Here is a 20,640-nt window from a genome sequence, read left to right as displayed (position 1 = left end):
TCATGGAAAATTAGACTATCTCAAGTCCCTTAAACTGTCACTGTTTTTATAGTTGAAAGGACATTGGAAGAAGGTGCATCAGATGTTGCTGATAAAACAGATGCACAACGACTTGTTCTCTAATGGATGAGAAGTTTCCTGAATTGGTTTTGTGTACAAGGAATGCAGGAAAATGAGCTGGATTGAGTCAGTATTGTTTTGGTCTAATTACCAAACTTGTACATCTAGAGATGTTTTGCTTGAGAGACATTCAACGAAAGAGAAGTGCTTGAAGAGGAAATCGGACTGCGTGCAAGAGCCTATTTCAAAGACCGGTCTTGAATGAATATGGAAGAACATATCCAATTGCAAAAACCAGTTTTGACATTCAATCCTTGTGAAGGAAAAAAGAGTGAAGTTTCAGAACTTGACACTCCATTTCCACATAGAGCAGAGAACATTTACAAAATCCAGCATGCAGTGACTTGGAAAGAAGGTGTTGAAGGTTTGGATCGCAACTTGGATCTTATCAGAAAGCTTTATGATTATATGACACCTTTTGTGTCAAAATCATCAAGATGCTCATATCTAAATTACGGAGATATTGATCTGGGAATCAGTGAGATTGGTAATGCTAGTTATGAGCAAGCTAGCAGTTGGAGTATGAAGCATTTCAAAGGCAATATTGACAGGTTGATGCAAGTAATGGCGGATCCAGGTAATTTCTTTACGTATGAACAAAGCATCCCATCCCTTGAAGCTGCTTCTTGGACGAATAGAATGTCTGAGTAGGTTCCCATATATTTAAATATGAAAAGGTTTCTAAGAGCAGCTCTGGAGTATTTTATATTTTACCAATGGATCAAAGAGAGGGACCTCCATTCATTTCTCTGGTGAGGCTCTCCTTTTGTATTGGTTATAGGATTCTGGTGTTGTATACCATGCAAAATCTTTCTTTTTTACAGGGTGATTCTTATGAATATTGTGATAGTTTTGAGGTGAATTTATATATTTTCAAAACAGAAGATAGAGGGAACATGTCTCCTCTACTTCTGTTGTTTTTGTCTTTCTATCTCAAGACAATAACCAAATATTTTCTCTTGAACATGATAGCTCAGGTTTTCTTTTCAGTCCTAGCTAATTAATGATGTCATTTTATGGCTCAAATTCTTCTACTGTGTAGATAACATCTATGGTATCATAGGTTGAAAGAGAGGATTCTTCACCAACTTCCCATGAAACTGCATGCTTATTCTCAATATTATCAGTACGTAAAGACTACAGAAATTTTAGTTTCCTTCTAGCAAGCAAGAAATCTGATCCTAATATTAGAACAGGACAGGAAGACAAGAGGCATAATAATCTCATCTTCCAACACAACATCTGATTACTGGCAGTCTATTGGCAGAAAGATCTCAGCAATAGCAGTCTCAACCAAGTTTAGCACTTACAAGTCCCTCAATTGACCCAAGTAAGCCTGCTATTGTTATTAGCAAGCAAACAAAGCTAAATGTTCTCAGCACAATCCATTTTCTTGTCCAAGCGCCTATTTTCTTCTGCACAAAGTACATTTCCACAGGAAAGTATATTGCCAAAGGCCAAAAGTTCAAGGCTCCAAGCACTCCCAAAACTTGGTTGAAGTAAGGGAAGGCCATTGCAATAACAGTAGTTGATGCAACATACACAGTTCGGAAACATAGCCGGAAAAGATTGATATGAAGAGGAGGAATCAATGGAAGTTTGAAGGAGTGGAAGTTATTCACAAAACCACTGCTTGGAAATTTCCTACTGGACCATCCTTCCACAAACGCAAACACAGGCTGACTGTATATCTGCAAACAGAACACAAGAAAATATCTAAACCATATGAGCAACCTAATCGATTTTATAAAAAACTTATAGATTTCTCAGATATTTGGAGGAAGCTCTATGCTATCAGAAAAGCACTATGATGAATTGATCACAGAGAGAAAATGTATTATTAGACCTTTAACTTCATGATTATGAAATAATTATATTTTTTTAACAGATTACTGCTGCATATTTTAAGGAGAGATGATCTCTGCAGTGAGGAATTAGAAATGCAAAGAAATTCAGCATTTTGAGCAGCAACAAAAGCGTGAAAAGGTCAAGAATTAAAGACTCTGTAATGAAAATTTGATACCTGATATCCTCCCACCAAATGAAGAACAATGCAAGCATTTGCTAAATCGATGAGCCAGTAAGGCTCAAAGAACCCAAACCCAGTCAAGAGATTTCCAGGTGTATCGTTGCCAAAGGCTGCGTATCCAAAGCATCCACAACATAGGTAAAAGAAAGTTGTGATGAAGATTGAAATCATGGAGGCCTTCTTCATGGTCTTATTCTCCGGTGGAGGTGACTTCAAAGTATCCTTCATGCAAATATTTCTTAATTCACTTCAGTCCCCAAAAATTTGTTATTAGCTGCTACTGCAGAAAATGAGTTGCTGCAACGAAATTGAATTTCGAAAAGTATAAGCCAAACCTGTATCTCAAGCAGAATGATCGAGTATGGATAGGCAAAAGCAATGTCCCCCAGTGCTTCAAATGCTAACCATAACTTACTGGCAGTGGTGGCAGCTGAGACTCCAGCAATGCTCCCCTTAATCGTCCCATTTTCTGCAACCAGATAAGTTTTAGAGATGAAGTAGCTTCTTCTCCCAATTTATTATCCATGCATATCTTACGTACTATGTCTGATTACCAGATAAAAACTGAACAGTGATTCAAGGCCCCGTGGGGACTGGAGAGTTACTCGTTTCTCTAGTCCGAAAAATTCTAAATTCTCTACGCTCAGGTTTCTGTTCTTTTCAATACAGAAACACAGTAGAGAATTGAGCTTCGAGAGCTGTTGGCTGTAAGCTACTGAAAAGATTGAGTCTTTTCTAGCAGAGCATGATATCTACTGAAAAGAAGTGGCCAGATTCGCAGCAATACCTATAACTTGTGCAACACCAAGTCCAAATCCGATAAAAGAGTAGGTAAAGGACATGATTGCTGCAATTACCGAGAGCCATTCCATGTTATGAAAATCAGGAATCTGTGACATTAGTATCTGAACAGCTCCAAATAGCAGCATATAAATAGTGTCCCCATATTCACATGAAGCTTTATGCCCTTCTCTATGGTAACAGTTTGATCTTTGAATTGCTCTACATTGAGAGGAAAAAAAAAAACATGTATAATCAGACAGAAGTACCTTCGTCGAAAACATGAAATGAAAATAGACACAAATATATTGAGACTTAATGTTGCAGTGGCATTAATCCAAAACAATCTTCAACACAAGGGATGAAAAAAGGTGTAAATCACAGAATTTAGCGAGGAGGTACCTCATACTAGTTGAAGTAGTAATAACATAAGCAATAGCAGTTCCATACATGCTCACATATTGAAGCAAACCACAAAACCATGTCTGTGTTTTACCTGAACTATCACTACATCAAGTTAGGAAGCATATAAGGCATATCCTAACTGAAAAATATACAGGGATTCACAAGACAAGTTACAAAGGTAAAGGGCAGGTGTTAAACTACCAAGATTTACTCTAACAGCGTGCATGTAAGAGTAGTTCCGTGTTCCAGTTATGGGATCAGGGGACCTATAGCAATCGGAAAGGAGGAAAGCAGAAATATAGGTGACAATCGCAAAGCAAAGCAAGGAAACTGGCCCTGCTATCCATCCTAGCTGTGCAGTACTCCAAGCCAAGGACAGAACTCCAGAGCCAATAACAGCAGTAATAATATGAGCAACGCAACTCCATAAGGTTCCTGGTTGAGTTTTCCAGAGGCACCAGATTCAATATTGAATTGAAAAAAAAAGGCAGTGAACTTAAATTACAAAAGCTGGTCTTTGGAAATTTCTTTACCAGTTCTCAATGAATGCCCATCATCATCATAGCAACCATTTGCCAGTTCAAGAGGATGTTGGACTGCCATGACTATTCAATTCACGACAGGAAACTATGTTCACTAAAAGTTTTCTACAACCTGGATAGCCAAGAGAAAGGGCCTAAGTACTCTTTAACTGTTTCTGAATAGAACACGACAACTAGATACATGAAAGAAGCTACACAATTAGATCCTTTGTGGCTAGCGTTTCTACAACAATAACATTAGAGAAGAAAATTCAATGCTGTATTCTTTGTGGAGGAAGAGTACAGCTATACTAAGAAGGAAATGCCATAAAGATAGCTACTTATCGTGATAATACAAAGAAAAAGAGTAGCAACTTCTATTCAAGATGCAATATGTTCTCGATCAAACGAGTTGATTATAACATGGGCGATTATAACATAAATGAGTTGGTTTTATTAAAATCAGTCAATCAACAAGGATTGATTTCTAATATCTTACAGATCCTACCAAGTTGGGAAATGGACCCAGTTTATATCTAGCAGATATGTGAAAGAAAAGCAAAGGTGAAAACCATGAAATATACTTGACCGTGTGAGACTATGACTGCTTGCCACTCAATTTGGAAATATTTTAAAGAAATGCTCTAGCTTCTTTGCAGCCAAGAACTTCTGGAAGGCAACATTTATAAGGGTTTTGGAAGGATAACATGACAGCTCACAATAATGCAATGAAATTGGCAGTCATCTTCATGTTGGCATACTCATTGCCCTCTTTACTTACTTCACATCCACCTTTACTACTTTTGTAAGGATTTTAACAGTATCTCCAATACGGGACCAAAGAGGTGGGTGAGCAGTCTTCTTCTATGACAAATCATTCAAAGTAATAGCTAATTATTTTCATGTTTGAAAGAAAAACTCCCATTCCTATTAGCCAGTAAAAGCCATTTCCTTTTTCATCACAAAAAGGTTAGCGACCCCTATAAGTTTGGTGCTTGTTCCATCACAACCACTTTTCCTAGAATGTTTCATTTGGATGTTTCTTTTCCTTCTGTAATGACCGTGCAATCATGAATCAAGAGTTCAACTAAAAACTGGAGAAACATCAAAATTGCTTGCACGAATCTTCTCAATCATAATTAAATCTTGGTGGGAAGCATGATTCTGACCACAGGAGTCCAAAAAATCACATTCTTTTCTGTAATATTCACTCTTAAAATGATAGCATACAAGAAGTCAAACTTTCTACCATGAAAATGGCCAATGTCTCGTTTTTCTTGGATATTCATGTTCACTGCCCTAACAATGGCAACATAAATGACACATAAAGAGCACATGTGTGTGTGTGTGTGTAAACAGAAAAGAGCAAGCTGTTAGATTTTTGAAGGTTATAAATCCTGACCAGACTCCTACCATAGAATATGCCGACAGAGGTTATGGGATTAGATACTTGCTCACATACTTGCAACTATGAGTAGAATGCCATGCCCCCCCGTCATCTATCCTCTTTTCAGTAGTGTTTGATATTGTAATAGTGGTTGCTTTTCATTTGAAAATGTATTAAAATAATATATTTTTTTAATTTAAAAGGATTATTTTTAACATTAGTACATCAAAATAATCCAAAAAAAAAACAAAAAAAATTAATTTGAAGCAAAAAAATAATTTTTTTGAAAAGCACAGTCACACCACAATAATAAACAGACCTGTTTTTTCTTTGTTTTCCTCTACACAAGTAATTGATGTTTATGTTTCATTTTATTTCTTTATTTGGATAGAGAAAGCACACCAGTATAGGAGGGAGATGTTTATGTCTGCATCAGAAGTTCCAATTGAAAAAAGCAAAAAAGGAGAGAGGACTTGTAGAAGACTTGCTTTGTAACATTATTATCCCACTTGTCAGCATGCTTGGATTTTTATGTCTTTATTTTCAGATAAAAAAGCCTCCAAAGCATCTTCTACAATGGTCCTTGAAAGTACTGCCTCATAAAAGCAGAGGAATCTGGCTTGCTCAGACTGTTATCATTGGCCATAGATTGATATTTTCTCAAGTTTCTGTGCACCATTTTAGCTTTTGTGGTCACTCAAGAATCCTTTTTTTTTCTTTCTTTTTGAGGGTCAACAACTCTCGAGAAATACAGTAAATCTTTCGGTTTCTTAAAACAAGTTCCAGTGAGCTTGAGGTAGCATTCAATATGATTGCTTTACCAATCCCCTGATGTGCATCTCTACAAAGCATCATGGAGAAAGAAATACTTCTTAGCATTCCCTACGCATGCCTACTCTGCTAAGGTTTATGCTTTTGAGATTTTCCATTTTTTTGTCCCACAGAGAAGAAATTTCCTTCCTGGTGAGAAAAACAGAAACTTCTTCCATTGTCACTAGTTCTTTCCCTATAAGAACTTCAAAAAAAAAAAAAAGGAGGCTTGGCATTGACAGAAAGACAAAAGAAAAAGTTAGAATATGTAAGGCTCAGAAAATATATTGCCCCCCAACATGAAAAGCAATCTTCATGGACCATGTAGTTTGATTGGATCAATCAAAACGTGTGAAGTAAGGCAGATACCAAAAAGAAGTGACATCTTGGCTATTCTATCATCAAATCTCACTTTGTTGACAGGATTTTCTCTGAAACTTCAGAACTTTTTAGACATTTTGTGATTTGCTAAAGATACTTGCTTGTTAAAGCAATCAAGTGGTATCTTTAGTTGCACTCACTAATATTAAGAACATCTCAATCAAAATATATAACAAATCACAGAGACAAAGATGTGAAATTCTGCTTTGGATAGGCAAATTCTTCCTCAAGAAATATTCATGAAAAACAACAGCTCACTAAGATTAAGCTCACCAGATAATGGACCACTGGGGCAATGAATCACAAGAGTGCAAGTTTTCTAATAATTAGAGCAGTCACTTGGCAAAAACAAGAAATAGTTGGAAGGACAAGACAAATTGAAATTCTTGCTGGTAACTCGAAGTTATCTAGCATCAATAAAGCATAGAACAACTCAAGATTTTGGCTGCATGTTTTTCAAGTTTCTCAAACAAGTTCATCATATAGAAAATTAGGAAGAAAGCAGAGAAGGGTTGAAGTCTCACACCTTATGCTACCAGCAGAAGTAATGGTATAGGCAATTCCACACCCATATAAGCTCTCCTCGGCAAATATTCCACACACTACTTGGCTTTTCTCTCCTGAAATTGAATTGTCTATGTTGTCAGAATTCTGAACTCACTACTTCATTATAAAATAAACAGTGAGCAGTTTAAGTACACTAGAAGCCACTGATTATATAAGGAATCAATAAGAAAACAACTGCTTGACTATAATTCAATGCCTTAGTCAATGATTGAGTGTCATACGTAACAGAAGTTGGTGAAAGGGATACGTTTTTTGCATCATAGTCAACATAATGCAACTGAAATTTAAAAATGGAACATATACTTATTGTTTGTTACTACTAATAATTAGGATGGTCCGGTTCTACGGTTTGCACTCCATATATATTCTCTCTTTTTTAAGTCGAAAAAACTTGGAGACTCGTTGGCTGATCAGGTTAGATAAAACCTAGATAGATGTGTAATCACTTTGGCATGCTTATTAGTTAAAAAGGAACCCAAGACAGGCCCAGGATCTGGATTACATGTTAGTTAGATTGACTCAATCAATCCAAAACAACATCATTTCAAGATTTTTATTTTTAAAATAAAAAAGTTAAACAAAGTTGTTTTAAAAAAGAATTGAAAAAAAAATCAAATCAAGTTTTCATTAAGTCATGAGTGGGTTGACCTACTAGGTCCATCAAATTTAACAAGGTAAGTTCTCACATTGTTCAATTTGAAATCCTAATCAAATCATGAATTAATAAGTTCGACCTGCCAAGCGAAACTAGGTTTAATAACCATGATTAAATCATGCTCTCGTTCATTTACAGGGACCAACACTCCCAACAGTTTTACCCTAGTGTATGGAACAATACAAAGATGTGTATATATATACTACTCACCCAAATAAAACTTGACAGCTTCCATGTAGGACCTGTTTCTGATGGGGCCATGTTCAGGATCAGGAAATCTATAGCAGTCACAAAGAAGGTACGTGGAAACAATGGTGATTGCTGCAAAAAATATCATGCATAAAGGACCTGCAATCCAACCTAGTTGAGCTATGCTCCATGCAAGTGACAACACTCCTGCCCCTATCACTCCTGTAATAACATGTGCTGTAGCACTCCATATGGTCCCTTCAAGTATTAAAAAACAAAATAAAAAATCAGTCCAATATGGAAGGAAGATGGTTTTAGGGTCATCACAGCTTAATGGAGATTGGGAAGTAAATGTGGCAAGAAATTTCGGAACAATCAGGAGGTTGCTGTCCCCATCTTTCCATGTATTTAATTTAAAATGAGTTAACATATTAGTGGTGACTATTCCCGCCTGTCACGCGGGTGGCCCGGGTTCGATCCCCGGCACCGGCGTATTTTTTCTGCCCATTACAGAAACTTCATGCAGAAATGCAACTACCATTCAAACCTACCACACAACCCACCAACCTTAATTAGATTACGAACATGAAAATCTATAGGAAGCCCTTTTCTGGGATCTAAGATTATGGAGGAAAGTCATTGTTAACAAACGAGTCTAAACCTTAAAGGCTAAAGCAAAATATAATCTTTCTCATTATGTTCTGTAAGAAGAAGAGATGACATGAAGACTAGACATGGAAAGGCAAGTGAAGGAGATTAAATACCAGTTCTTTTGAGAGGCACTTCTGCTTCATTAGCTGAATGAAAGCTTCCAAGCAATGGCAATGGCAATTCTTCTGTTCTATCGTCCATAGGAAATGAATTGCCAAATATGTAGAGCTTCACTTCTCATGAAGAGAACCAAACGATCCTTCTGTCTTGCCCTCTTTTATAGTCTGTCTTGTCGTAAGTATGGAACGTGAACGACCATAGCACCTGCATCATATCCTTAGCTTTACGGGTTGGTGATGATGTTATGATGACTATGAAGGCTAGTAATCGTCACGTGTTTTTTTTAACAACTCATATACAATTTTATATCAAACAACACCCTCTCTTTCATAAATATTTTTTTTATATGTAAATATGTTAGATGTTATAGTAGTTCTCACGTTTGGAAAACTAATTTTTTTTAAAATTAACTATAAATTATAGCTTTTTTATAATCAAGATTTCAAACCGAAAAGACAGTGACATGCCATAAATATAAAAGTCAAAGTGTTTCATGTTTGCACGTTTCCTCCGTTTGACACATTGGTACGAGAGATTCAAAATGGCTTGTTAGCCGATCGTGACTCCACCATTTTGGTGAATCTTCAATTCCAGAGTCTTGGCGAGGGTCTAGAACTAGATTACATGGACGGCACTGTAGCATTTTGGCTGTTTTCTTCTAGTTTCTTGCCCATCATGTTTTTACCGAGCTTTGCCATTTTGTAGCCGTACACATCATATCACGAGCACTGCCCACATTTTGAGAAGCTAAAAGATAATCTCTATGATAATAGATCACGTCTGGAGGAGGATTTGGAAAACAACTTTGTTGAATAACTTACAGTGGGATGTTTCAACTTTGAAAACACTCAGTCCCAACAAAATTGCCAACTACAAGTCCATGCTTATGGTTATATCTTTAATGTTTGACTGGTCCCTAAAACTCACCTTAATTTCAAACAAACTAGCCAGCTTCAAGTCTTCCTTGTAGCAGCTGCAGCTGTACCCAATTTAGGTAGGCTTACCCCTCTGCCAAACCATGACCTCAAAATCCTGAATGTGGTATGGTGACATAACCTCTCTTCTTCTTTTTTGTCGTTATTTTAACAAGAGTGGAAGGTCTGGTGATATTCCCTTTGTCAACATACATGGAATTGCAGGCAAATAAATAAATAATAATGGGAGGAAAATATAGAAAGAAAAAAGGTATTGTAAGCCTCAACAGTATCATAGAGTTTCCCCACTGCAATTAACAAATGGGAAATAATGGAAAGATATCCAGAAAGACGAGATAAATTACAAAATTTAATTTATTTATTTATTTATTGAACTTCCTACACTATAAACAATTTGACTTGTCATCTAAGTGGACCACGTATGGTGAAAGCATATGCTGGAGGAAGAACAGAAAATTCGACAAGATACCTGTTCAATACTACTAAAGGAACAAGGTCAAGTGGTAACCCCGAAAAATATATTGTTTTTGGAGTGCGTGTGTGTATGTGCGCGTGTGTGTGTACACCAGAATATGACAGACCAACTCTTGGTGATAACCCTCTTAGACTGGCCATCGCATTGACTATGGTGTTAGTGACTTCTCTGCAAAATCACATTCACGGTCATATCATAAGTGAAATGAAGAAAAAGCACGCAGGAAGAGGAAAGGAGTATAACCCAAGTGCTCAATAGATGATAAGTCATTCAATTAGAATGCGATTAAATGAGAGTTCAGAGCTGACCTTCTGGAGGAGGATCTTCATGAACAAAGAAACTTGCAGCAACAATTACATAGCAAAGAATGAGCATCAATCCTTTGAAATAATTGGAAGACCCTTCCTGCAAATATAACATGAATGCTTTAAGGAAAGGCTTGTTAAGTAACCACAAAAAGCATGAAGATTTATTTTATGAATGACAAGCTGAATAACACAACACGGAAGCCTCCTCAATAGACGAGCCAGAACATTTTGCCTTCTGTCTTTAAATCATATTCTTGACAATATTTTCCATTTTTTGATACATGTTGATATTATTTCCATATCTTTTTTAAGAGGCATGTTACCAAAGCATAAGGAATCATTTTTCCTCCAGATCTTGGGCATACTAACCTGCAGAAAGAAGGCCACGACGATGACAGTAATGAAAAGAGTTGCAGTCTCAAAAAGCTGAAAGTTTAAGTCCATGGGCTTCCCCATTATCCACCCAACAACAACACAAAAGGGAATCTGAAGTAAAGACAACAACAGAGATCTTAGAAGGTACTATGCCAAAAGCAACATCTTATGTGACACAAATAGTAACAACAAGCACATCAGTTAATGCATGAAACGTGCGCATCACAATAAAAATCTTCTAATCATACACCATACAAATGAGATGTTTGAAATAGAAGCGACTCTTGACAGTATACAGCATCACTAGTTCACTGCTGCAGTAAAAAATCAAAGCTCTTATTTATGTCTCCACTTTTCATAATTCTTTCCTTTCAATTTTCAAGTAAGGGAACAGGGAGGAGTTAGTTTTCTTGAAGATCATAAATCAATGGCTCATCTTGTGCCAAGAGAAAAAGGTTGCATCTTAATTAACAGCTCTCAGTGTGACTACCACCTGAGTTTCCGGTTTCCATGAATGATGAGTCATGAAATTATTGGCATTCCATTGTCATCAGATGAGGTTACAAAAGCATATGAAATAACACATCTTCAGCATTTGCTGAAACAGAACAATTGAGGCTAACTACAATTTTTTAAGGGCCAAGTTTCTGGCTCAAGATTGAATACATGGCACTGGTTGGAGATTGACTAAATGGGTTAATTGATAAATTGTAAGATGAGTTTCCCAAACCAACATACATCTACAGACACACCGGTGAGGAAGAGTGATCAATGGGAGAAAGGAGGTGAAAAGGATGATAACTGGTCTGCAACTGAGGCTTAGTTGTCAATTGCTGGAAAGTACATTCCAACCAAACTGCAGAATTGTTCAGGAGTTGGGAATAGTCACTGGTTCCTCATTGCAAGGGAATGGTAGATAATCAGCAATTCATGGAGATAACTTTCAAATACATACATGTTCTGTCATATCTATACGAAACTCAAGACTGAATCTACTAAACACTGATGAAATCAATATTCAGGAACAAAAAATGAAATCTAAACAAGAAAGTAATGTAACAAATCTGTAGATTGCATTTCATGACTTGAAATACTTACTCCAAACATAGATATCTGCGTTGATGACCCTATTGCGACTCCCAATGATATATCCTGCAAAGTAATTTACAGTAATGAGAAGGTATAGTATGGAAAAACAAGAAGGTGAAAGAAATTAATCTTCTTACAAGCTTGTCTTTCATAGCAAACATAATAGCACCCGCATGCTCTGCAGCATTCCCCACAATTGGGAGCAAGATAACCCCTATAAATGCAATTGGTATATTCCATGCATGAGATGTTCCCTACAAAGCAATCACCCACCAAACAAGCTCAGCAGAAATTCACTAACATGCGACCAAAAAACTTTTATTCTATGGAAAACCCAAGTGGTATACTGTAGATGGTCTTGGAAACTATTTCAACCTTAAACTCATCATTATATAAAAAACATGAAAAATTTGTCCTTCGGTAATCAACAAATACCCAAGAGAATATTAAAAGAAAAAAAATCAAGGTGTTCATCTAATCAAACAAGGAGAGGAAAAGTCCAACAGTGGAATATTACCTCTATGGCATCTACTAAATATTCTGATAGGACAGAGATCCAAGCTGTCATTATCAGAAGCCAGATTACTGATTCCCATTTACCAATCTCTGGAGTCTCATCATTGTCGCCTTCGTTTTCCCTGTTCTGACTATCGTCCTGAGTCCACAAAATTCATCAGATTGCTGATTATGACCTCCCAAAACACTAAAATTATGTAGACAATTAAATTATACAGAAATAACAAACCTCAGACAGAGGAACGTATGGATCCTTTCGACTCTTTAATTGGAAAAAAAGATAAGCAGCATACACCCCAAGCATAATGCAACTACTAAATCTCGAAAGAGCCAACTCTGACTTCCCATAGTGCACCTCGGTGTGTGTGAAATGTAGGACAGCAGGAAAGAGCAGCCCCATGACTGCCATCAGCAGCAATCCTGAATTCACAATAGCAGATGCCTGCATGGCAAATTAGTTCAGCCATGATAAGAAAGAGACAAGACGGAGCATAATGAACATTTGAAATAAAACAAAGCTAATATATGTACCTTGTTAAAAACTTGTTCTTTTCTGTAAAAAACAAGCCCACCACAGAAGAATGCACACCCAAGCACCAACAACATGTTTGACAAAATTGAGCCTAATAATGACAGCTGAACAACTCGTATCATTCCGTTTCTTAGTGCATAGATTGCTATGATGAGTTCTGTTGCATTTCCAAATGTGGCATTTAGAAGACCCCCAACTGCAAGTACATTTCATTTCAAAGATGTGCTCAGACCAATGACAAAATCTACTGATAGAAGCAAACACTGTGAATGAGATAGATGCTATAAATATTCCATACCTGTAGGTCCTGTGTACATAGCTAGCTGCCTATGTCAGAGGAGTGCGCAAGCAAATATTAGATGATTAAAAACCAAAATTGAAGGGGAAAAAAAATTGAAAAGCAGAAGTCTGATCCTTACTCTGTAGCATAACCTAAACGTTCAGCCAAAGGTATGATACCCAATAGACTCAGGAAGAAGACCAATCCCTGTGACCAACCTCAAAATATTTAACAACCACGCTAAACAATATTGCATGGTAACTTAAACAAAATATGGGAAATTATAAACTTACGTTATGCCCAGTCAAAATGTGGACGAGGATAGTGAGAGGCCCAAAAGCTATGAGCACATTGAGTTTATTTGAAAAAATTACAGTCTTTATGCTCTTATACACAACATTCTTCCACATCTTACTACCACCAGGAGCTGATCCATAATCAGATATATGACCAAGTTGCATCTTTTGAATCACTGACTCAGGGCTAAAAAGACTCTCATCCTCAAACTCATGTGATGACTCATTTGAAGCTAATGATCCCATCTGTTACAATAAAGGATTAGTTTTTCTACTAAAAACTCTCAAACCTATATTTCCAGTTTCCATAATCAAGCAACAAAACGCAAGTGGACTTTGTTTAGCAACTAAAGTTTCAATAAGAAATTTAAGATATTATACATAGAATGAACATTGAACCGTGAAACGCAGCAAGATAAGGATCCTGCGTATTTTCCTACTAATGGTAATGGTAATTAAAAGGAAATGAACAAGCAAACAGCTTACTTCAAGCTGGGATTGAGTCCCTGCCACTTGTAACTTTTGATCCATGTTCTTGAATTATTATAAGCATAAATTTATTTCCACATCCATGAATGCGAACCGCAGCACAGTGTCTGCTCACAGTCGTTTCGTCAACCTAAAAGAAAAGGGTTCCTGGATTCACAATGCAACAAAACAAGAAACAACATTACCAACCTATTTACACCGCCACAGACACCCTGTGATACCATCCTAAAACTCCTACCCTACCAACGTAAAAACCATCAAAAAAACAATCTTTAGATAAAGTTCAATTCTTTTTCATTCATTTCAAGTTCCAACCCAATTTCCAAACAAAAGGGCTTAACTCAAACCATTGAAATCCACCTAATTACACAGAACAAACACAACTCAAATGTCAAAAACCATGATAAATGCCAACATGGGCTCAATGTATAAGCAAAACCAAGTAAAACCAGATAAAATATCCAATCAAATAACAAAATGCAATAAAAAAGGAAAAATGGCAGGCATGATGACATGGGATCTGAAAAAGAACAAACCTTTACAGACACATGCAGAGGATGTCAAAAAAGAATTCCAAAAAGCTGCAAGAAAAAAGAAGAAGGGAAAGAAAAGAACCCACCAACAAAAACCAGCTGTTGTTTTATTTATCCCTAACAATTAAAAATTGGGGTGCGTGTATAATTTTTGTGAGGTGCAGTGGCAATTGAATTGGCCGTCTTCTTCGCTTGGTTTTTGGTTTTATTTAGCCCGTTTGTTAAATGAAAAACTGTTTTTGGAAACTACTTTTTTATTTTTTTGTACTTACTTACTATTACAAGAATTGAGAAAATATTTTTTGGAAACTACAATTTTTTTTATTTTATTGATTTTGCTAATTTTAGACAAGACAGCAGGAGCAGAAGAATTTCCAAGTGGAGAAGTCTATAATTTAATCAGCGTTAGTGTACTGAGGATGGTTCGAGGAAGTCTCGTAGGTTGATAAAAATGGTTGTAGCCACGACTTCTTTTCTCTATTTATTAAAAGCCTTGCCTTCCACGGCCTTTTCTTTTCTATTTCCTCCTCCATTTTTCCAACTGATTACGAGATGTTCTGGTAGCCACAGAAATCACTGATGCTGACACAGTTATAAAACTCGGATGAATCTGAAGGGGGTTAATTTAAAATTTAAATAAAAAAAATAATTAACTTAGTAAAAAAATCAAGTTAATTTATTAATTTAATTGACCCAAACCTTGTCATGTCAAAACTGGAATCACAATTAGTTAATTTTTAAAATATTTCTTTTATCAAAACAACATTATTTTGATTTTTTTAAAAGAATTAATATATACCTAGATTGACATTCCCACTGATGAACTTATGAGCTGATTTTTATAATGATTTAGTAATAATTCAGTAAGTTTTAGTCTGAAGGTAAATAATTAATTTGTTCATGAGAATTTGTTTCCCCAAATCTAATCCAAGAATATATTACATCCTCTTAATCATTAGAAAATCATGTTGAATTTTATTAATTATTAGAGTTTCTGATCATGGAAAGTGGAGGAATAATTGTTGTGTTCAGGATCAAATAATAAAGGTTTTTTTATACATAAGAAACTAAAAAAAACTATATATGAACAAAAAAATAAGGCCTAACTTGTAATTTTGATTTGTCATAAAAAAAAATTAAGAAAAAATCGTTTATATTATATAGAAGAAAACACATAAACAATTGTGGAGAACTTATATTTATATAGTCAAATAAAACGGTAATTTGTTCATAATCTTGACAATATATCAAGATTTTATGTTGTCGAGGACCTTTTTTCATCGTTTCAAAATCATAATTTTTTAGATTTGGTTATATTATATTTCTCGAATCATATGATATTATTTTATTCCATGATAAAAACTATTCTTTAAAGGACTTTGATGTATTTTGTTCCTAATCTCCTAAAAAAGTGAAAATAATCGCGTATCAAGAGGGGAAAAAAAGAGAGAGAGCATCTATGCTTCATGTCACTCATGAGAGAATTAAAAAAAAAAATGAAAAGGTTAAAGAAAGGATCTTTTGAACAAGAAACAAGGGAAGAAGAATATTGCTTTCATAATCGATTTTATACAAGAAAGAAAGAAAGAAAGGATGTTTTCAACTTTAAAGAAATAAAGGGATATATCCTTTTTCCAAGAAAAAAAGTTGAACTTTTCATAGCAACCAGTAAAGAAAGCAAAGCATTATTCTACTTTTCAATTTATTGCTTTGAAAAATCAAGCCTTTAGATTTTTTGTGGTAACCATCAAATTATCTTCTAATATTTGATTACGCCTTTCAGCCTAATCTCGTTTGAAACACGAGCTAATATTTCATTTCATTGGCAGAGAGAGTCCAAAGTGCTGCTTTCAAGCCTGTGCAAGCCCGAGAAGGGACCACCAAAAGCTCAGGTACTCCGGGCAAAGAAAACATAGCACAGCCCACATATAAAGCTCAGCTCAGCTTCTGCCAGCCCTATTCTCCACCGGGATGGATGTTCTCTTGCATTTTCTGCTGCAAATACCCTGCTGCTCATTCTTGGCCATTTTCCTTTACTCTCTCACCAGCCTCCATGATCATATCCACGACATCATCACTGCCAAAACCAACTCTCCCCCTATAACAACTGACCTCACTATCCAAACAATCGTGGCCATTCCAGCAAGCCCCATCATTGTAGCAAAACCAGAGCGGTCGCACCAACAAGCACAAGGGAAGCACCAGGTATTAACGGACTAGAGATTTACAAGAGAGGTGAAGTTATTAAAAGCTGTGTCAAGGATGCCGGGAAACTGAGCCCTGACATGCCGAGAAGTGGGCCGCCTGTTGCCAAGCAAGCTGCTGATGCATAGACCAATGAGCTGCCTGAGAGACGAGCCTACAAAAATTTCCTCATCCAGTGGCAATGGCACCATGCAATGTGCCAACCGGTGCATCAATGCCAGTAATCATATCTATCCATAATGCTATAGAAATAAACAGATATGAAAAAGGGTTAGTGTTTGTCGCATGAGGCGAAAGGTTTTTTTTTCCATGACAAAACATTATTTTATGTTATTTTATGATATCACAACTCAAATTTCAAATAATACAAAATGATGGGGTTTGCATGGTACTTAATGCTTCCGCAATACAAGCAAACCAAGAACACGGTCCCTCTTTTGCCCTCAAATAGTGGATCCTAAATATGAATATTAAATTGAATTATAACAACATCAAGGGTCCAGTAAAAGAATCTCTATTTGATTAAACTAGCCTAGTTCTCCTTGCAAAGCTCTAGGCTCATCACATGGCTGTCTTCACAACTTGAGGCAGTGACTTGAGAAGAGATGCGGATGGCTTCCGCACAGTGTGATTGAGCAGAATCATAAACGTCAGGAGTGTTAAAGCCCCAGCCTGATGTGCAGTTCCTAGTGATACAGGAACATATGATAGAAGGGTTGATATCCCCAAGGATACCTGCAACAATGACAAATATGACCATGAAACCTGGGAAGAGTAGTTGATAATGGAAAGAGCATCCATGGATTAGGACAATCACCTGAAGAGTAGCCATGCCAACAGTCGCTCCAATCAAAGATTTCACAGCTGGATGTATGTCCAACTTTCTTGTGAACCACCATAAAGCACCAATTGAAGTCAAGCTTGTGATTGCAAGGATACGGTGGTCAAGCTACAAACATTGGAGAAAGACAAATCAGTGTCCAATACCTATTGTTTATAGAATGTTTATATGCCAGTGAGCAAGAAGATATCATTTGAAAAGCTAAATAACAAACTTGTAACATCATCTGTGAGTTTTAAGTTATTTACAAAACTGCAAGAATCAGGGTTTCTTTAAGCTCCCGAGTAGAGTTAAAAACCCTTGTTTGTTATTCTGAGCAAGTGAGTTTCACTATTTATCTTGAGGCCCAATATGACACTGTATGAACAAATGGTTTTACTGTAGTTCCAGGCCACTTAACTGCAATAGGTGTAAAAGCTAAAAATGAAGAGCAAACTCTAAATTTCTCTCCTCGTTCAGAAAGAAACTTCAAGGCATGTCCTCTTCTCGCTTCTTCATTGTTCCTTCTATCCATTACATTATGTAAATTCCATTCCCATATTTTATAAGAGTCTAAACTAAGAATTTGCACTTCTGTGATCATTAAGAAAACTACAATTCTAGAATTGATAAATTATACAGACAAATTACCTGCACTGTCGATGTATTTTCAAAAAAGTTGCGAATTACTGGTTTCAAATCAAATATATCATCAGGAATCCATGTATCACCCATCTTTGGGAAAGTGTTAAATGCATGCCCCTGCATTACACGGAAAAAGCATGATAAAAAATTTCTTCGTAAGCATGCACCAGAGAATTTGTTTATAATCTGACTACAGGCTGCACAAAATACTCTTGTGAAAGAAGAGGAACAAGAAAAGAATTAAAATAGACTACATACAGCATCATTTCCAGCTACAAATGCTCCTGACACGGCAGTAACCCCTACAATAAGGCTTACAGGAAGAGCAAGCCTCTTTACCTTCGCCGCCCCACGAACCCAAGCTAAAGATTCTGCAGGGGGTTCAGGCATTACAACAGAAAGAGCAGTCCAGAAAAGCCCACTATAAATAACAAATGCCGAAGTAAGATGCGCTGCAAGACGGTAAGGGCTTACTCTCGGCTGAGCATATTCAGATGCTGGCTCCTGAGTATAACAAAGTCACTCATAAGTCTCGCCATTTTGCACAAATTCACACTCAATTAACACCAAAGTTAAGTTTTTTTTTTACCTCCAAACCACTTTTAACCATCCACCAACCAATTAAACCTTGGCCAGCACCGAGAGCAAAAAGACCACAAAGTTTAGCTCCAAGTCTCACTGTTACATACCCTTTTCTCAGAAACAATGAAAATGGCAAAGCAAATATGATCCCTAATCCCCTTCCCCACATTCGATGTGCATATTCCATCCAGTAAATAAATTTGAAATCCTCAACATTCATCCCTTTATTTACACTGCAAAATATCAAAAAACAAAACAGCAAAATTACTAATTCTACAAAATGAACTTACTCTAACTACAGAAGACTGCTTTCATTGCTTGCAAGAGCTTACATTTTATACTCAGGTGATTGCTTATACTTCTCAAACTCAATCAACCAGTCCTCGTTTGATAAAGGAGGAAGACCACCAGTAAATTTCCAATCAGTCATTGAAAGACCAGACCTTGTTAACCGTGTAACACCACCAAGAATCACCATGCTGAAAACCCAAGCAGCAGAGCCAAATAGCCATATACCCACCATTTTTTGAGCTTTAGGCCCTCCATTTACCAGCAATCTAAGACCCTCTTTACTTTCACTTCCAACAGAAGCAGCTACAGTCGACATTTTCCTCGTAGATGATGGCACATACTGACAGTTATGACCCTGGAAATTTAACAAAAGATTCAAACTTTATAAGATAAAAAACAGGAGTTTTTCTGATTTCAGATCATTTGAGGAAACCCAGATGGAAAGAAAGAATTTTTACCTTGGAGAGTGATTTGAAGCCATAAAGGAAGGATCTTGATGATGGGTTCTGTTGTTGATGGATGTCTCTCAAGTGATTGAAAGGTGTTGTTTTTGTTCCTCTGAGATTGGTTATTGCATTGTTGATGATGGATGCTCCTTTGTTTCTCTTCAAGATTGAAGCAAACACTCTGCTTTGAAACATCTCTCTCCCTCTCTCTCTGTGCCCGTGGATGTGAGGGTTTAGGGACCGAAGCTTTTCATTTTTGGGAAGGTTGAGGAACAATGCCCTTTAGAGATCTTGATTCTTGCCATAGCTAAAGATGACGTGGCCAAGGCAGAAACAAACCACGTCGTGTTGAAGATGTTTAATTCTGATTTAAGTTCAAAATTACGTACAACACTACTTCTAATATTTTAAAAATTATTATCAAGATCCATTCAATTTTTTTAACCCAATCAGGTTATATATATTAAATTGAATTAATTTTTTATAAATATTATAGATATTTACAAGTTAGGTTTTTAATTACTAATTTTCATGTATTTTATTTAAAAGAAATATATAGTACATTTTATAGGTATCATGACAACCCCGAGATTTAAATTTTATACCATCCATCCTTATTAAATTTTAATTACTTTTTTTTTAGAAAAATATATAAAAAAAAAAATATATAGAGGAAGTATACTAATAATAACTTTGTAGCTAAAACATTTTTAAATATTTATAAACTATTAAAAATAAAGATAAAATAAGTATAAATTAACTAGGTTTCAAAAATCACATTCCACCACTCGACCATAATATACTTTTTTAGTTTTATTTTACTCATTATCATCTATAACTTTTATATTACCAAGACTTTGATGAATTAAGTCTAATTAGATAATACAAATATTATAAATAAACTAGTTTTTTAAAAAACATATTCCTAATTTATGAGTTTATATTCATTTATATTTATTAAACCCGATTTTATTTATGATGTAGAATATCGGTTGAACTGAAAAATAATTAGATTAGATTAGAGGGGCATTGTTGTAATTGACAAGAAAATGATGATATGAAATATGAATACCCTGCTGGCTTCTCTTGGAAGCCATTAATAGCCGGCCGAAGCTTGGAGAAAAAGAGAGAAGCTAGAGAGAAATCCCATAGAAAGCAGAGCACACTCCGGCAGCCATATCTCTGGCATTCACCTGTGGATCGGTATG

The 20,640-nt window shown here is 36.1% G+C and overlaps 3 protein-coding genes across 12 annotated transcripts; all 3 read right to left on the bottom strand.

Moving 5' to 3' along the window:
- Nucleotides 1-1,209: 1,209 nt before the first annotated feature.
- LOC118029445 (probable amino acid permease 7) lies at nucleotides 1,210-8,843 on the bottom strand. 9 transcript variants are annotated; one of them, XM_035033334.2, is made up of 9 exons: nucleotides 7,866-7,884; nucleotides 6,960-7,053; nucleotides 3,868-3,988; nucleotides 3,536-3,769; nucleotides 3,332-3,425; nucleotides 2,937-3,151; nucleotides 2,485-2,618; nucleotides 2,144-2,371; nucleotides 1,210-1,811 (listed from the first exon to the last, which is right to left on the bottom strand). In XM_035033334.2, the coding sequence occupies exons 3-9, from the start codon at nucleotides 3,935-3,937 to the stop codon at nucleotides 1,410-1,412; spliced, it is 1,377 nt and encodes a 458-aa protein (XP_034889225.1). In that variant the 5' UTR covers nucleotides 3,938-3,988; nucleotides 6,960-7,053; nucleotides 7,866-7,884; the 3' UTR covers nucleotides 1,210-1,409. The 9 variants fall into 9 exon arrangements, with proteins under 9 accessions (XP_034889225.1, XP_034889219.1, XP_034889226.1 ...); XM_035033328.2 differs by lacking the exons at nucleotides 3,536-3,769; nucleotides 3,868-3,988 and adding an exon at nucleotides 8,609-8,843 and having other exon boundaries at nucleotides 3,332-3,430; nucleotides 7,866-8,102; XM_035033335.2 differs by lacking the exons at nucleotides 6,960-7,053; nucleotides 7,866-7,884 and adding an exon at nucleotides 4,364-4,798.
- Nucleotides 8,844-9,879: 1,036 nt separating this feature from the next.
- On the bottom strand, nucleotides 9,880-14,862 carry LOC118029446 (vacuolar cation/proton exchanger 2). Of its 2 annotated transcripts, none has more exons than XM_035033339.2 (13): nucleotides 14,447-14,862; nucleotides 13,908-14,057; nucleotides 13,419-13,667; nucleotides 13,265-13,332; nucleotides 13,144-13,172; nucleotides 12,845-13,041; nucleotides 12,543-12,755; nucleotides 12,315-12,452; nucleotides 11,935-12,051; nucleotides 11,807-11,860; nucleotides 10,703-10,819; nucleotides 10,334-10,430; nucleotides 9,880-10,193 (listed from the first exon to the last, which is right to left on the bottom strand). In XM_035033339.2, exons 2-13 carry the CDS (start codon nucleotides 13,950-13,952, stop codon nucleotides 10,174-10,176), a joined length of 1,344 nt encoding a protein of 447 aa, XP_034889230.1. In that variant the 5' UTR covers nucleotides 13,953-14,057; nucleotides 14,447-14,862; the 3' UTR covers nucleotides 9,880-10,173. The 2 variants fall into 2 exon arrangements, with proteins under 2 accessions (XP_034889230.1, XP_034889229.1); XM_035033338.2 differs by having other exon boundaries at nucleotides 14,530-14,861.
- Nucleotides 14,863-16,072: 1,210 nt separating this feature from the next.
- On the bottom strand, nucleotides 16,073-19,775 carry LOC118029447 (heme A synthase COX15). Its single transcript, XM_035033341.2, has 8 exons — nucleotides 19,445-19,775; nucleotides 19,028-19,341; nucleotides 18,703-18,928; nucleotides 18,372-18,617; nucleotides 18,120-18,230; nucleotides 17,466-17,597; nucleotides 17,181-17,383; nucleotides 16,073-17,105 (listed from the first exon to the last, which is right to left on the bottom strand). The coding sequence occupies exons 1-7, from the start codon at nucleotides 19,625-19,627 to the stop codon at nucleotides 17,210-17,212; spliced, it is 1,386 nt and encodes a 461-aa protein (XP_034889232.1). The 5' UTR covers nucleotides 19,628-19,775; the 3' UTR covers nucleotides 16,073-17,105; nucleotides 17,181-17,209.
- Between the last annotated feature and the right edge of the window lie 865 nt (nucleotides 19,776-20,640).

The sequence above is a fragment of the Populus alba genome, chromosome 11 (assembly GCF_005239225.2).
Source record: "Populus alba chromosome 11, ASM523922v2, whole genome shotgun sequence".
Classification (NCBI taxonomy): domain Eukaryota; kingdom Viridiplantae; phylum Streptophyta; class Magnoliopsida; order Malpighiales; family Salicaceae; genus Populus; species Populus alba.
The sequence above is the reverse complement of the archived record's forward strand: the minus strand, read 5'-3'. Positions and strand labels throughout refer to the sequence as shown.

Excerpts from the sequence above, each read along its gene's own strand:
- LOC118029446 (XM_035033339.2), bottom strand. The coding sequence starts at position 13,952 with ATGGATCAAAAGTTACAAGTGGCAGGGACTCAATCCCAGCTTGAA. Across the intron at positions 13,668-13,907 it reads GGACTCAATCCCAGCTTGAA|ATGGGATCATTAGCTTCAAA; the intron begins GTAAGCTGTTTG and ends TTATTGTAACAG. Across the intron at positions 10,820-11,806 it reads CGCAGATATCTATGTTTGGA|ATTCCCTTTTGTGTTGTTGT; the intron begins GTAAGTATTTCA and ends TCTTTACTTCAG.
- LOC118029447 (XM_035033341.2), bottom strand. The coding sequence starts at position 19,627 with ATGTTTCAAAGCAGAGTGTTTGCTTCAATCTTGAAGAGAAACAAAGGA. Across the intron at positions 18,231-18,371 it reads TTGTAGCTGGAAATGATGCT|GGGCATGCATTTAACACTTT; the intron begins GTATGTAGTCTA and ends CGTGTAATGCAG. Across the intron at positions 17,384-17,465 it reads TTGGCATGGCTACTCTTCAG|GTATCCTTGGGGATATCAAC; the intron begins GTGATTGTCCTA and ends TCATTGTTGCAG.
- LOC118029445 (XM_035033328.2), bottom strand. The coding sequence starts at position 8,696 with ATGGACGATAGAACAGAAGAATTGCCATTGCCATTGCTTGGAAGCTTT. Across the intron at positions 8,103-8,608 it reads AGTGCCTCTCAAAAGAACTG|GGACCATATGGAGTGCTACA; the intron begins GTATTTAATCTC and ends TAATACTTGAAG. Across the intron at positions 7,054-7,865 it reads AGCTGTCAAGTTTTATTTGG|GAGAGAAAAGCCAAGTAGTG; the intron begins GTGAGTAGTATA and ends ATTCAATTTCAG.